Source organism: Carcharhinus amblyrhynchos, chromosome 31 (assembly GCF_965287045.1).
Source record: "Carcharhinus amblyrhynchos chromosome 31, sCarAmb.v2.hapA, whole genome shotgun sequence".
Lineage (NCBI taxonomy): Eukaryota > Metazoa > Chordata > Chondrichthyes > Carcharhiniformes > Carcharhinidae > Carcharhinus > Carcharhinus amblyrhynchos.
In genome coordinates, this window is record NC_137354.1 from 25,643,551 (window position 1) to 25,658,678 (window position 15,128).

At 44.9% G+C, this 15,128-nt stretch overlaps 1 protein-coding gene across 1 annotated transcript in view; it reads right to left on the bottom strand.

The window, feature by feature from the left end:
• Positions 1–15,128, bottom strand: part of LOC145360576 (annexin A7-like) — an 86,447-nt gene that overhangs the window by 6,580 nt on the left and 64,739 nt on the right. Inside the window, exons 9-10 of the mRNA XM_080215903.1 lie at positions 13,446–13,616; positions 10,866–11,036 (exon numbers count right to left, since the gene is read on the bottom strand). Of these exons, the coding sequence (XP_080072029.1) occupies positions 10,866–11,036; positions 13,446–13,616 (342 nt within the window). The remainder of the gene's footprint in view (positions 1–10,865; positions 11,037–13,445; positions 13,617–15,128) is intronic.

Below are 15,128 nucleotides of genomic sequence, written 5' to 3' on the forward strand. Positions count from 1 at the left end.
ACAGTGGGAAAAGTGAGTTTTCTTCCTTCATTTGAATTTTTTCCACTTCTACAAATTTACTCCATTTTTTCATTTCTCTCTCCCCCTGTTGGGAGCGCACGTACCACCTTCCCCATTTCAAACAACACTCAGTGGTATCATCTTCAACAATATCGCTAAGTGACACAGTGGCGAACACTGATGCCTCAGCACCAGGGACAGGTTCAATTCCAACCTCAGGTGACTGAGTGGAGTTTGCACATTCTCCCTGCCCTGAGTGCTCCTACAGTCCAAAGATGTGTGGGTTAAGTTGATTGGCCATGCTAAATTGCCCCTTCAGGGGGATTAGCATGGTAAAAATATAGGGCTACAGGGATAAGGCTGAGTTGAATTGTTGTCAGTGTAGGCCTAATGGGCTGAATGGCCTCCTTCTGCCCTGTAAGGATTCTATGATTAGCAGCTGGTGAGGGCTTCGGAAACATCAGCTGCGCTTCAATAGCCTGTGCTCCACATTCACTGTCTATGTGGACACTTCTAGCAGGAGTCAGGATCACCCTCCATAACCCAAAGATAACAGGTCCAACTGTAATGGTCAAAACTGCCCTAGCTATCTCCAATCCACGATCAAATGTGGCAGTGATTCCTTGTTCTGTGTGTTGCTACCCACCTTGAAATCTAGCAACATCCTGGGGGATACCACTGATCAGAAACTGAACGGGACTAGCCATATAAATACTACGGTTACCAGAGCAAATCAGATGCTGGGAATCCTACAGTGAATAACTCACCTCCTGACTGCCCAAAGCCTGTCCACCATCAGGATTAAGCTTGTGCAACTGAATAAATCTGCTGGACTTCAACCTGGTGTTGTGAAACTTACTGTGCCTACCCCATCCAAAACCAGCAACTCCACATCAGGATTTTGATGGATCACTCCCCACTTGCCAGGAACGGATGCAGCTCCAACAACACAAGAGACTTGATACCATCCAGGACACAATAGCCCACTTGATTGCTACCCCTTCCACAAACATCCATTCCCTCCACCATCAACATTCAGAGCAGCCATGTGTACTATTTACAGGATGCTCTGCAGGGACTCACCAAGATTCCTTAGGTAGTACCCATAACCATCTAGAAGGACAAGGGCAGCAGATACCTGAAAACACTAATTCATATCCAATGGTATTTCAAGCTGAAAAAGTGAATCATTACCCACTACAGTGGGAAAAGTGAGTTTTCTTCCTTCATTTGAATTTTTTCCACTTCTACAAATTTACTCCATTTTTTCATTTCTCTCCCCCCTCCAGGTCACTCACCATCCCGACTTGGAAATATATCGCCGTTCTTTCACTTTGACTGGTCAAAATCCTAGAACACTGTCACTCCCTAACAGCACTGTGGGTGTGCCTACATCTCAGGGACTGCAGTAGTTCTAGAAAGAGGTCACCCCCTCCTTCTGAAGGGCAATTAGAGATGAGCAATATCTGCTTAGTATAGCCAGCAATACCCAAATCCCATACTGAACTTTGAAAAATAAGCCAACGAGGTAGAACCATACAATATTACAGCACAGAAACAGGCCTTTTGGCTGTGCCAAAACATTTTTCTGCCTACTTGCACTGACCAGCACCTGGACCACATCCCTCCACACCCCTCTCATCCATGTACCTGTCCAAGTTTTTCTTAAAAAGTGAGCCCGCTTTCACCACTTCATCCAGCAGCTCATTCCACACTCCCACCACACTCTGCGTGAAGAACCCCCCCCCACCCCCCAATATTCCCTTTACACTTTTCCCCCTTCACCCTTAACCCATGTCCTCTAGTCTTTTTCTCCCCTAACCTCAGTGGGAAAAGCCTACTTGCATTCACTCTATCTACACCCATCAATTTTATACACCTCTCTCAAAGTTCTCCTCATTCTTCTACACTCCAGGGAATAAAGTCCTAACCTATTCAACCTTTCTCTGTAACTCAGTTTCTCAAGTCCCAGCAACATCCTTGTAAACCTTCTCTTGCACTTTTACAACCATATTAATATCCTTCCTGTAATTAGATGACCAAAGTGTGAAGTGGTTCATTTTGGCAGATCAAGTAGGATGACAGAATATAATATTAACGGTAGGACTCTTGGCAGTGTGGAAGATCAGAAGGATCTTGGGGTCTGAGTTCATAAGATGCTCAAAGCAGCTGCGCGGGTTGAAGCTGTGGTTAAGGTGGCGTATGGTGTACTGGCCTTCAATCAAGGAATTGAGTTTAGGAGTTGAAAGATAATGTTGCAGCTATATAGGATCCTGGTGAGACCCCACTTGGGAGTACTGTGCTCAGTTCTGGTCATCTCATTACAGAAAGGATGTGGAAACCATAGAAAGGGTGCAGAGGAGATTTACAAGGATGTTGCCTAGATTGGGAAGCATGCCTTATGAGGATAGGTTGAGGGAGCTCTGCCTTTTCTCCTTGGAGAAACGAAGGATGAGAGGTGACTTGATAAATGTGTTTAAGATGTTGAGGGGTATTGATCGAGTGGACAGTCAGACGCTTTTTCCCGGGGCTGAAATGGTTGCCACAAGAGGACACAGGTTTAAGGTGCTGGGGAGTAGGGACAGAGGAGATGTCAGGGGTAAGTTTTTCACTCAGTGGTGGGTGCGTGGAATGGGCTGCCAACAATGGTAGTGGAGGCAGATTCGATAGGGTCTTTTAAGAGACTTTTAGATAAGTACATGGAACTTAGTAAGATAGAGGGTTATAGGTAAGCCTAGTAATGTCTAAAGTAGGGACATGTTCGGCACAACTTTGTGGGCCGAAGGGCCTGTACTGTGCTGTAGTTTTTCTATGTTTCTAAAACTGCACACAATGCTCTAAATTCGGCCTCATATACAACCTCACCATTCCAATTCTTATACCCAATAATTTGATTTATAAAGGCCAATACCCAAAAGCAATCTATGACCCTATCTACCTGTGATGCCACTTTTAGGGAATTATATATCTGTATTCCCAGATCTCTGTTCTATTGCACTCTTCAGGGTCCTACCATTTACCTTGTATGTTCTACCTTAGTTTGTCCTTCCAAAGTCCAATACCTCACACTTGTCTGCATTAAACGCCATCTGCCATTTTTCAGCCCGTTCTTCCAGCTGGTCCAAATCCCTCTGCAAGCTTTGAAAACCTTCCTCACTGTCCACTATACCTCCATTCTTTGCATCATCAGCAAATTTGCTGATTCAATTTACCGATCCAATTTACCACATTATCATTCTGATCATTGATATAGATGACAAACAACAATGGACCCAACACTGATCCCTGTGGCACACCACTAGTCACAGGCCTCCACTCAGAAGCAATCCTCCACAACCACTCTCTGGCTTCTTCAATTGAGCTGGTGTCTAATCCAATTTACTACCTCTCCATGTATACCTAGTGACCGAACCTTCCTAATTAACCTCCCATGCAGGACCTTGTCAAAGGCCTTACTGAAATCCATGTAGACAACATCCACTGCCTTCCCTTCATCCACTTTCCTGGTTAATTCCTCAAAGCTCTAATAGATTGGTTAAACATAACCTACCATGCACAAAGCCATGTTGACTCTCCTTAAGTACCTGTCTATCCAAGTATTTGTAGATCCTATCTTAGTACTCCTTCCAATAATTTACCTACTACTGACGTCAAATTTACCAGCCTATGATTTCCTGGATTACTTTTTGAGCCTTTTTTAAAAACAGTGGAACAACATGAGCTATCCTCTAATCATCCAGCACCTCACCTGCGGATACCAACATTTTAAATGTATCTGCTAGCGCCCCTGCAATTTCAACACTTGTCTCCTTCAAGGTCCGAGGGATTTATCTACTCTGATTTGCCTCAAGACAACAAGCAACTCTTGTATAGGTTCCTGTAATCTGTATAGGTTCCATGACCTCCCTACTTCTTTGCCTTATTTCCATAGACTCCATACCAGTTTCCTTAGTAAATATGGATGCAAAAAACCCATTAAATTTCTCCCCCATTTCTTTTGATTCCATACACAGCCGACCACTCTGATCTTCAAGAGGACCAATTTTATCCCTTATGATCCTTTTGCTCTTAATATACCTGTAGAAGCTCTTAGGATTATCCTTCACCTTGACTGCCAAAGCAAGCTCATGTCTTCTTTTAGCCTTCCTGATTTAAGTAGTTTCTTGCGCTTTTTATACTCAAGCATCTTATTTGTTCCCTGTTGCTTCTGTCATACATCTCTCTCCTCTTATATGTTCTTATCAGAGGTAGGTACAAGGGAATTTTCAATTGTTTGCCTGCATCTGCAGACTAAAGCGTAGGGCATTGCACAGCGTGCATTGATATGAAGATGGCAGGGGATGGAATAGATAAAGATATTAAGAACAAAGAAAAGAACAAAAACAGTCCGGGAAACAGGCCCTTCGGCCCAACGAGCCTGCGCCGCCATCTCAACACCAATCCCCCTCTCCACCCACGACCCTTGTCTAATGTTTTATGGCCATCCACATTGAGGGAAACTGATTTAGGGACAATTTATTACTGCTAATCAGCCTAACAGCACATCTTTGGGGTGTGGGAGGAAACCGGAGCACCCGGAGAAAACCCACACAAGCACGGGGAGAATGCGCAAACTCCCACAGACACCGGCCCAAATCCATGTGTCTGCACAGCAATCAGTGATAGTCACTGAGCTGTCGTCTTGCCCAGTATCTGGTCCAGTTTAGGCACACACTAACGACATGAAGCACTAGGCCAATCTCGAACAACCAAGAGCAGCCCAAGTACGACCCATCGCATGTACGCCCCTCGTTGGACACAAGGCGGACCGACTTAAAACCTGTGAATGAATATTCATTCAGGTTGGCCTTGTTTAAGGGGTCTCGATTTAATGCATCAGTTAGACAGTCTTGGTCAGACCCCATCTAGAGTTCTGTATTCAGTGCTCAGACCTCACTTGAAGTATTCAGTTCTGGGCACTGCATCTCAGGAAGGAAATATTGGGTTGCAGCATTGATTCACCAGAATATCAGCACTGAAAGGGTTAAATGGGGACAGGTTGTACTGACTTGGCTTATCTTCCCTCTGGAGCAGGAGGTTTAATTGTGATGTAACCAAGGTGTTTCAAGTGACTAATGGATTCGGCAGAACCAGGACAAAGGTTTCTTCAGGTTGGGGAACTGCACCCATCCACAACTTGTAAACTCTGAGCTAGACTGTTCAGGGGCGAAACCAAGAACTCTTTCCTCCTCCATGTCCCAAACCGTCAATGCCGAGGGAGTCAGTTGGAACTTTTGAGAGTGAGATTAAAAGACTTTCCTTGAACATGCAGGTAAACGGGAGTTGAAACGCCAGCCAGGCATGGTGAAACAGCCTCAAGGGGCTGAACGGCTTCCTCCTATATTACGTTACTGGACCCCAGAGTTAAATACAGTAAATGTTACAGACATATACGATAGATGGAAGGTGGTGAGAAAAGATTGGTGTGTTCCAGGGCTAAGCCTTCATTAGATTGGAAAAGGCAGGCAGAAGAGCTTGTTACTTTGATCAGTTTCCTCTCTCAGAACCAGAGATCATAAGCACAGGAGGCCGCTTACTGGGCCCACTTGTTTTGCAGCAGCACTGTAAACTAATCCCAGTGCCTTCTGTTTTAAATATTTACCCCATTTAGCATTGAAAGATGCCATGGTAAATGCCTCAACTGTTCTTTATGGTAAAGCATTCAGTGCTTCAAATGGTTTCTGCACATGAACTTCACAAGAAAGCAGATAATCCATTAGGGAGATGGAATAGAAGGTTATGCTGACAAAGAGGAAGAGATCTAGAAGGAGGGAGGAGGAGAGAACAGAGAGAGAATGGGGAATTAACAGTCAATAACAAGGAAACGGTGGGTAAAATTAACAAATATTTTGCTCCTGTCTTTACCATAGGGGATACAAGAAACACTCCCATAATAACTGTAAATTGGGAGATGGAAGCAAGAGGAACTTGATGAAAATTACAATCACAGGCAAGCGGTACTGAGCAAACTGATGGAGCTGTGAGCTGACAAGCCTCGAGATCCTGATGGACTTCATCCCAGGTCTTAAAAGAGGTAGCCGATGTTGGTGTGAATATTCCAAAATTCCCTAGATTCTGGGCAGGTTCCATCAGAGTAGAAAGTAGCAAATATAATCCCTCTGTTCAAGGAAGGTGGGAGGTAGAAATCAGGCCCGTTAGCTTGATGTCTGTCATGGAAAAGTGCTAGAATCAATTGAAGTAGTTATAGCTGGGCACTTAGACAAGATGAAGGTAATGGGCAAGAATTAACATAGCTTTATGAAAGGGAAATCACCAATTACTAAAGTTCTTTGAAGGTGTAATATGCTGTGGGTAGAGGGGAACCTGTAGATGTACTTGGATTTCTAAAGTGCCACATTAGAACTTAACAATCCCACAACCAACAGATCAGACCCAAGCTCTGTAGACCTATCACATCGTGAATGCTGGTGGACAATTAAACAACTCACTGGAGGAGGAGGCTCCACAAATATCCTCAGCCTCAAATGGTAGAGGAGCCCAGCACATCAGTGCAAAAGATAAGGCTGAAGCATTCACAGCAATCTTCAGCCTGAAGTGCCGAGTGGATGATCCATCTCCGCTTCCTCAGTGGTCTCCAGCATCTCAAATGTCAATCTCCAGGTAATTCAAGAAAAGGTTGGAGGCACTGGATACTTCAAAGGCAACGGGTCTGATAACATTCCGGCAATACTCTGAAGACTTGTGCTCTCGTACTTGCCACTCCCCTAACCAAGCTCTTGCAGTACAGTCACACTCTGGCATCTACCCAACAATGTGGAAAATTGCCCCAGGTACGTCCTGTACACAAAAGCAGGACAAATCCAACCCGGCCAATTACTGCAATCAGTCTACTCCTGATCAGTAAAGTGATGGAACGGCTCATCGACAATGCTATCTCAAAGCACTTGCTCAGCAACGCCCAGTTTGGGTTTTCCCATGGTCACTCAGCTCCTGATCTTATTACCGCCTTGGTTCAAGCATGGACAAAAGAGCTGAATTCCAGTGGTGAGGTGGGAAGCACAAGCTTTCGAGGTTTCCCACTTCATCAAGTGAATGGAGAGTTCTGGCCTTAGACAGAGCATATAAAGCACAGACAGTTTACAGATTACTGATTATCAGTGAGCTTACTATCAAATAAAATCGGTTGGACTTAAACCTGGTGTTGTCAGACTTTTTACTGTGTTTACCCCAGTCCAATGCCGGCATCTCCACATCATCATCGACACTGCAGACATGAGGAGAACGTCCACTCTCTCCACTGACACTCAGCAGCAGCAGGACGTACTATCTACAAGATGCACTGCAGGAACTCATCAAGGCTAATTAGACATCACCTTCCAAACCCATGACACTACCATCTAGAAGGAGAAGAGCAGCAGATACCTTGGAACATCACCATCTGTAAGTTCCCCTCCAAGTCACTTACCATCCTGACCTAGAAATAGATCATCGTTGCTTCGCAGTCACCTGGACAAAATCCTGGAATTCCCGCTCTGACAGTATTGTGGGTCAACCCACAGCACGTGGACTGCAGCAATTCAAGAAGGCAGCTCACCAAATTGAAGGCAGCTAGGGATGGGCAATAAATGCTGGCTAGCCAGCAACATCCCATGTCCCACGAATGAATAAAATAATGAAGAAAAGCATGAATTACATTGAACTTTAAATAAGTTTCAAAATGGACAGACAAGCTGCAAGCAGCTGATGATGAAAGTCAGCCACTGGCTGAATTGCTGGTGGGTGATTCTCTGAGGAACAATGGAACCTCATTCTGTTTCCAGACAAGGTACTTCTAAAGCATACAGAAACCAATTGCCATCTCCAGTGGAGACAATGGAAGGGTGGCACAATGGTTAGCATTGCTAGTTCACAGCTCCAGGGACTCTGGTTAAATTCCAGTTTTAGAACATAGAACATAACAGCGCAGAACAGGCCCTTCGGCCCACGATGTTGCACCGACCAGTTAAAGAACAACGACCCACTAACCTAAACCAATCCCTTTTCGTCCATAAACCTATCCACGGATCTCTTAAACACCCCCAAACTAGGCGCATCTACAACTGCAGCAGGCAGGGCATTCCAATCCCTTACCACCCTCTGGGTAAAGAACCTACCCCTGACATCCATCCTATAACTACCACCCCTTAATTTAAAGCCATGCCCCCTTGTGCTAGCTTTCTCCATCCGAGGAAAAAGGCTATCACTATCCACCCTATCTAAACCTCTAATCATCTTATATGTTTCAATAAGATCCCCTCTTAGCCGCCTTCTTTCTAGCGAAAACAACCCCAAATCCCTCAGTCTCTTCTCATAGGACCTCCCCTCCATACCAGGCAACATCCTGGTAAACCTCCTCTGCACCCTCTCCAAAGCCTCCACATCCTTCCTGTAATGTGGGGACCTGAACTGCACACAATACTCCAAGTGCAGCCGCACCAGAGTTGTGTACAGTTGCAACATGACGCTGCGACTCCTAAATTCAATCCCCCTACAATAAACGCCAAGACACTGTATGCCTTCTTAACAACCTTATCTACTTGATTCCCAACTTTCAGGGATCTATGTACACATACACCTAGATCCCTCTGTTCATCCACACTATTCAAAGTCCTCCCGTTAGCCCTATACTCGACACATCTGTTATTCCTACCAAAGAGAATTACCTCACACTTCTCCGCATTAAACTCCATCCGCCACCTCTCGGCCCAGCTCTGCAACCTGTCTAAGTCTCCCTGCAAACTATGACGCCCTTCCTCACAATCTACCACACCTCCGACTTTGGTGTCATCAGCAAATTTACTAATCCACCCAACTATACCCTCATCCAGATCATTAATAAAAATTACAAACAGCAGTGGCCCCAAAACAGATCCCTGAGGCACACCACTCGTAACCGAACTCCATGACGAATATTTACCATCAACCACCACCCTCTGTCTCCTATCTGCTAGCCAATTCCTGATCCAATTTCCTAGATTACCCTCAATCCCATACATCTGCATTTTCTGCAGAAGCCTACCATGGTGAACCTTATCAAACGCCTTACTAAAATCCATATATACCACGTCAACTGCCTTACCCCCATCCACCTCTTTGGTCACTTTCTCAAAAAACTCAATAAGGTTAGTAAGGCACGACCTACCCACTACAAAACCACGCTGACTATCTCCAATCATATATATATTCCAATCCCTCACCACCCACTGGGTAAAGAACCTACCCCTGACATCCATCCTGTAGCTACCCCCCCTTAATTTAAAGCCATGCCCCCTCGTGCTAGCTTTCTCCATCCGAGAAATCAATTCATTACTCTCCAAATAATAGTTTTGGCTCACTATGAGGAGCTTTCACTTTGTCCTTGTGTCTCTGGGTTTCCTCCCATAGACCAAAGATGTGTAGGTTAGGTGCAATGGCCATGCCAAATTGTCCTTTAGTGTCCCAAGATGTATACGTTAGGGAAATTACTGGAGGAAATGCGTCAGGCTAAGGGAATGGGGCAGGGGTGGAGCTGGGAAGATGCCTGTCAGACTGTTGGTGTAGACAATTGGCCAAATGGCCTCCTTCTGTAATGTAGGGATTCTATGATTCCAAGAGATGAGTACCACCTCATCAGGAGATAACCTATGCATAATATCAAGACAGATCTGTGGATTTTGTCTTCCAGAAATACACAAAACCTGGGATAAAAACCAGCTGAAAAGCTGCCCCAGTTGTATGCACGTCTGGGGGGTGTTAGAACTTGTTTGACACAGAGGCAAAAGAACCAGCCAGCAGCAGCAACCCTGAAAATATTTTTACAGGCATATTTCTCTCTTGCTAATTGTTGAAGCCAAGTCAGAGAAGTCACAGCTGTAACGGAAACAAGGAGACTTCTCTGCCCAACTGCAGGATACCGGAATCTCGAAACTGACTATTCGCCTGCTGTAATCAGTGTTCCTGAAATTTCAAATTGCAACATCCACATCACTCACCATCTACTCAGTCAAGGACTGTCGCAGATTTCTTCAATTACTTACTTTGGAATCAATTCTCACTTCTAATCTGTATGAATGTGTATTTGTGTTTAATCATAAACTTTCACTCTAACTCAAGAAAACATGGTCAAATCGGCTCAATTTAAAACCTAAATATTGGGATTGGGAGAAGGTTCCGTGAAGGAAGGGAGCATTTTAGATTCATCCTGTTGGGACCAGCAGAGGGGATTGAATTAAGAGAGACAATTCCTCCCTCCTTCATCCAGGGCATAACAATTTGGAGGCATCCCAGTCAGAGGGATGCAATTGAGGGATCAGAGTTGAGAAGGTACTTCTTCACTCAAAGGGTGGTGAATCTCTGGAATTCTCTGCCTGTTGAAGTGATGGAGGCTGCCTCACTAAATATATTTAAGTCATGGGTAGATAGGTTTCTGATCGACAAGGGAATTAAGGGTTATGGGGAGAAAGCGGGAAAGTGGAGTTCACACATTCACCCTGTGTCTGCGTGGGTTTCCTCTGGGTACTCCAGTTTCCCCCTCAGTCCAAAGATGTATGGGTTAGGTGGATTGGTCATGCTGAATTACTCCTCAGCATCAGGGGGATTAGCAGGGGAAATATGGTTATGGGGCCAAGGCCTGGATGGGATTGTTTTTGGCGCAGACTGGCCTCCCTCTGCACTGTAGGGATTCTATGATAAATGTATCCTCTAGCCTCACTTTCTTTTTTAACTATCAAAATGTTGCGTAATTTTTAAAAATTCTTAAATCTCCATACTCTAGCCATTTCCATTTGTCTTTGTGGTTCCTTACGGAGAGAGGGGTTTGTCTCCAGAACGATCCCACTTGCTCTTACCCTGCCGTATTCGTGAATAGTGGCCTTGAGCTGGGGGAAGCTGCGGGTAGCCAGAATCATGTTGAAGGTCGATTCGTCCGTCCCAAGTTTCCCTTCCCCGGCCCGGAACAACCTCTCTGCATCCGCAGTTGCCTTCTGCATGTCCACTGTCTGATTCTCATCACGATTGCCCTGTGAATGGAGATCAAATAAAGTTTAAGTGGATTTTGGGTCAGTTTCACACTTTGGGTTTCAGTCCTGAGTTGACGCATCGCTAAAAAGGAGATTGTTGCACTGCACCTTCCATGTGCACAGCTACCCCAGGGAACGGCAACTCCTCGTAACTCAGCCTGGTCTCCCTTTCTCATTTGAGCCGGGGCAATGTGGCCGATTCCTCATTAAAGGGCATCGGAGTGGAGCACAATTTACATCGGTACACATACACTCCAGCAAGAGTCACTGCCTTTCTTTAGTGGGAAGTGGGGAAGCCAGAAACAGATTTTGCCCATCCCTATTTAACCCGAGGACATTAACAGCCAACCACTCAGTATGGGCCAGAACAGGCAGTGGTTCCTGGCCCTGAAAGGGTTCAGTGAATTAACTGGAATACTTGACCAGATGCCAGCACACATTACCAGTTTCAGAGCTGCCAGATTTATAGAATTCAGCTGTACCAAATAGGATAAAACCCCCAAACTTCTGGACTGCTGTTCCATTGCAGAAACACTTATCAGGATTGGGAAGTCCTGACTCTTTGTTCCCAAGGGGGCACTCTGAAAGTGTACAATCTTTGCACTGTTGCGCCAGTCACAACCAGCTAGTTCAGTGCAGACTGCAGCCACCTTGGAGCCTGCTGGCTATATCAAACACTCACTTTACAATGCAGCAGCAGTGACTGCTTTAGGATTTATGGAAGTTTGTACATTTATGGAAGTTTGGCTAACACTGTAAAGATTCTGTGTTACAATGAAATAGGCGGAGCAGATGAGAAGGTTTTTCCTTTAAAGCTTCTGAGACAATTGGAGCTGAACACTGAACATTAAAAGGAACTGGTAAAAAAAATAAAAACACAGAACCAGAGCTCCAGAATTTCTCATGGGTCACACAAGCACCATCACCCCACCCCCAACAGAGGGAGGCAATGGTCTAGTGGTATTATTGCTAGGCTGTTAACCCAGAAGCTCAGCTAATGTTCTGGGACCAGGTTCGAATCCCACCACAGCAGACAGTGGAATTTGAATTCAATAAAAACTATCTGGCATTAAGAATCTACTGATGACCGTGAAACCATTGCTGATTGTCAGAAAAACCCAATTGGTTCACGAATGCCTGTTTTTAGTAAAGAAAATCGATCATCCTTACCTGGCCTACATGCGACTCCAGAGCCACAGCAATGTAGTTGACTCGGAACTGCAGTCTGAACGGACTTAACAAGCCACTCAGCAAGGGCAGCCAGAGATGGGCAACAGGGTAGAGGTAGAAAGATTCTTCCCGCTTAGAAAGGATAGCAAGACTAGAGTTCACAGCCTCAAGATAAAGCAGGGGCAGTTTAGATCAGAGTTGAGAAGGAACTTCTTCACTCAAAGGGTGGTGAATCTCTGGAATTCTCTGCCTGTTGAAGTGATGGAGGCTGCCTCGCTAAATATATTTAAGTCACAGGTAGATAGGTTTCTGATAGACAAGGGAATTAAGGGTTATGGGGAGAAAGCGGGAAAGTGGAACTGATCCACTTCAGATCAGCCATGATCTTATTGAATGGCAGGGCAGGCTCGAAGGGCTAGATGGCCTACTCCTGCTCCTATTTCTTATGTTCTTACGTTTATGTTCTTAATAAATGCTGTTCTGCCAGCGACACCCATGTCTCAAAAGAATAATAAAACCCCTCCACGGACCAAAATGGAGAGGGGGACAGGGAGTGAGAGACAGTGAAAGAGAAAGAAATAAATAAAATGTACGTGTCATGGCTGAGCAAGCAGTCTCACACATGGAGATGCACGTGGATGGTGTATGGCCCAGGACAGAGTCTCTTCACACATCAGCATTCTCACTGACACAGGGAGCCTGAATATTTACACAATTCAGTTTTAAACAACTTCATCTCTGGTTTGGGGAGAGTCTACAAGCAGGGAGACATGGTTTCAGAATAAGGGACAGGTCATTTCAGATTGAGATGAGGGGGAATGTCTTCAGTCAGAGGGTGGTGAATCTTTGGAAGTCTTTGCCCCAAGAGGACTGCTGTGGAGGCTCAGTCATTGAGTATGTCCAAAGCACAAGTCAATAGATTTCTACATACCAATGACATTAAGGGATTGTGGGGTTAGTGCAGGAATATGGTGCTGAGGTAGATAGTCAGTCACGATTTAGCTAGATGGCAGAGCAGGTTTGAGCAGTTGAATAGCTTATTTCTTCTTCAATGTGATGACCTGATCCTATTCGTGTTGAAGCACATGAGGGCCCAAACCTTCAATGGTGCATCTTGTGGATGCCACTTCCACCCGCACAGCCCCTTGACACTGGGGATGTTCTTGGTGATCTGCAGACAAGCTCAAGGTGATTGTTAGGAGTTGCTGCATTTATTATCTGAATCATCCAGTCACTGACCTGAGACATGGAGATGAGCAATCTCTTGAAATGGCCACTTGTGTCCTTCCTCAAATCCTTCTCCAAATCCCGACCCAGCTCCTCCTTGTAACAGCGTACAATGTCACGAATCTCCTGGTTATTCCTGGTGCACAGGATCTCAATCAGGACCCGATCTTGCGTTCCAGCTCCCTATGGGATATGAAGGAAAACAAAGGAAGTCAAGACTAATTGTTTCTTCAACATAAAGTGGTGCGACTAAGATAGATATTTATAGTTCCAGACAGGCACTGTTAACTTCTTCCCAGATAGTCATTCAGCACATTGTCCAGGTTGGTATAGTACAACTCATTATTATAATACATCAGTCGGCTTAGTGAAATACTCTTGCCACACAGTCAGGGGGTCAAATCGCAAGGTGGCCACGCTGGGGGAGTCAGAATAACAGATTTATCAATCAGGATTACTGCGACCTGTTGCTTTGCAGTGACTCCAGTTCAGGAATACATGTGAATAAATCTTGGGCAAGAACAGGGCTAGTTTCATAGAATCAGAACCCTACAGTGCAGAAAGAGGCCCTTTAGCCCATTGAGAATGCACCGAACACAATCCCACCCAGGCCCTACATATTACACCCACTACTCCCTCCAACCTACGCATCCCTGGATACTAAGGGGCAAATTCTCAGCACGGCCAATCAACCTAACCTGCACATCTTTGAACTGTGGGAGGAAACCGGAGTACCCGGAGGAAACCCACGCACACATGAGGAGGATGTGCAAACTCCACACAGACAGTGACCCGAGCCAGGAATCGAACCCAGGACCCTGGAGCTGTGAAGCAGCAGTGCTAACTCACTGTGCTACTGTGCTGCCCAATGAGAATGAGAAATACGACTTGTCAATTTTCTAAACCTCTGTGTAGCAGAGAGATCTCACCCCAGTGCAGTGGTACAAATGCAGTCAGCCTTATTCTGAAATCACAACAGGCACCCCTGCTAGATCTCCCAACACACTGCACACATGCAGAGCCTCATCTGGACAAAATTCATGAATAGAAATTATATCTTTATAATTGGGAATAACTAGCGCCAAACAATTTATAAACATCTCAATTATATCATTATTTCTTCCATAAATTGGGGAAGGGCGTAGATAAAGGAGATTCATGATTGGAGGTGAGCAAGAGTAAAACATGCAGCAAAATTACAGTCACTTAAACAACTCTGTCTGCCAAACAAAACTTTTCTTTCTTGGAGTGATGTAGAACTCCATGCATCTGTAGAACATCTTTGTCTAGGATCTCTCATATTCTTGGTGAATATATTGGTGCAAACACAGAACCCAACAGAAAGTTCTAACAAATAGCAACGTGATCAAATCTGTTTCTTTTTGCATTTTGGTGGCGGGGTAATTAGTCAGCATTCCCTCACAAAGCTCTCCAATTGGTGTCACAGTATTTCACATCCAGCAGATGGAGGTAAATGTGGTTCAATGTCACGTCCGTGCCACCTCACTCAAACATAGCAAAGTGCAAGTGTCAGAAAATGAATTTTTGCTTCACATTTACTGTCCTCCCCAGCAGTGGACTGTCAGATTCAATATGATTTGATTTATTATTGTCGCATGTATTTGTATATAATGTAAAGTATTGTTTCTTGCGTGCTATACAGACAAAACGTAGCATTCATAGAGAAGAAGAGTG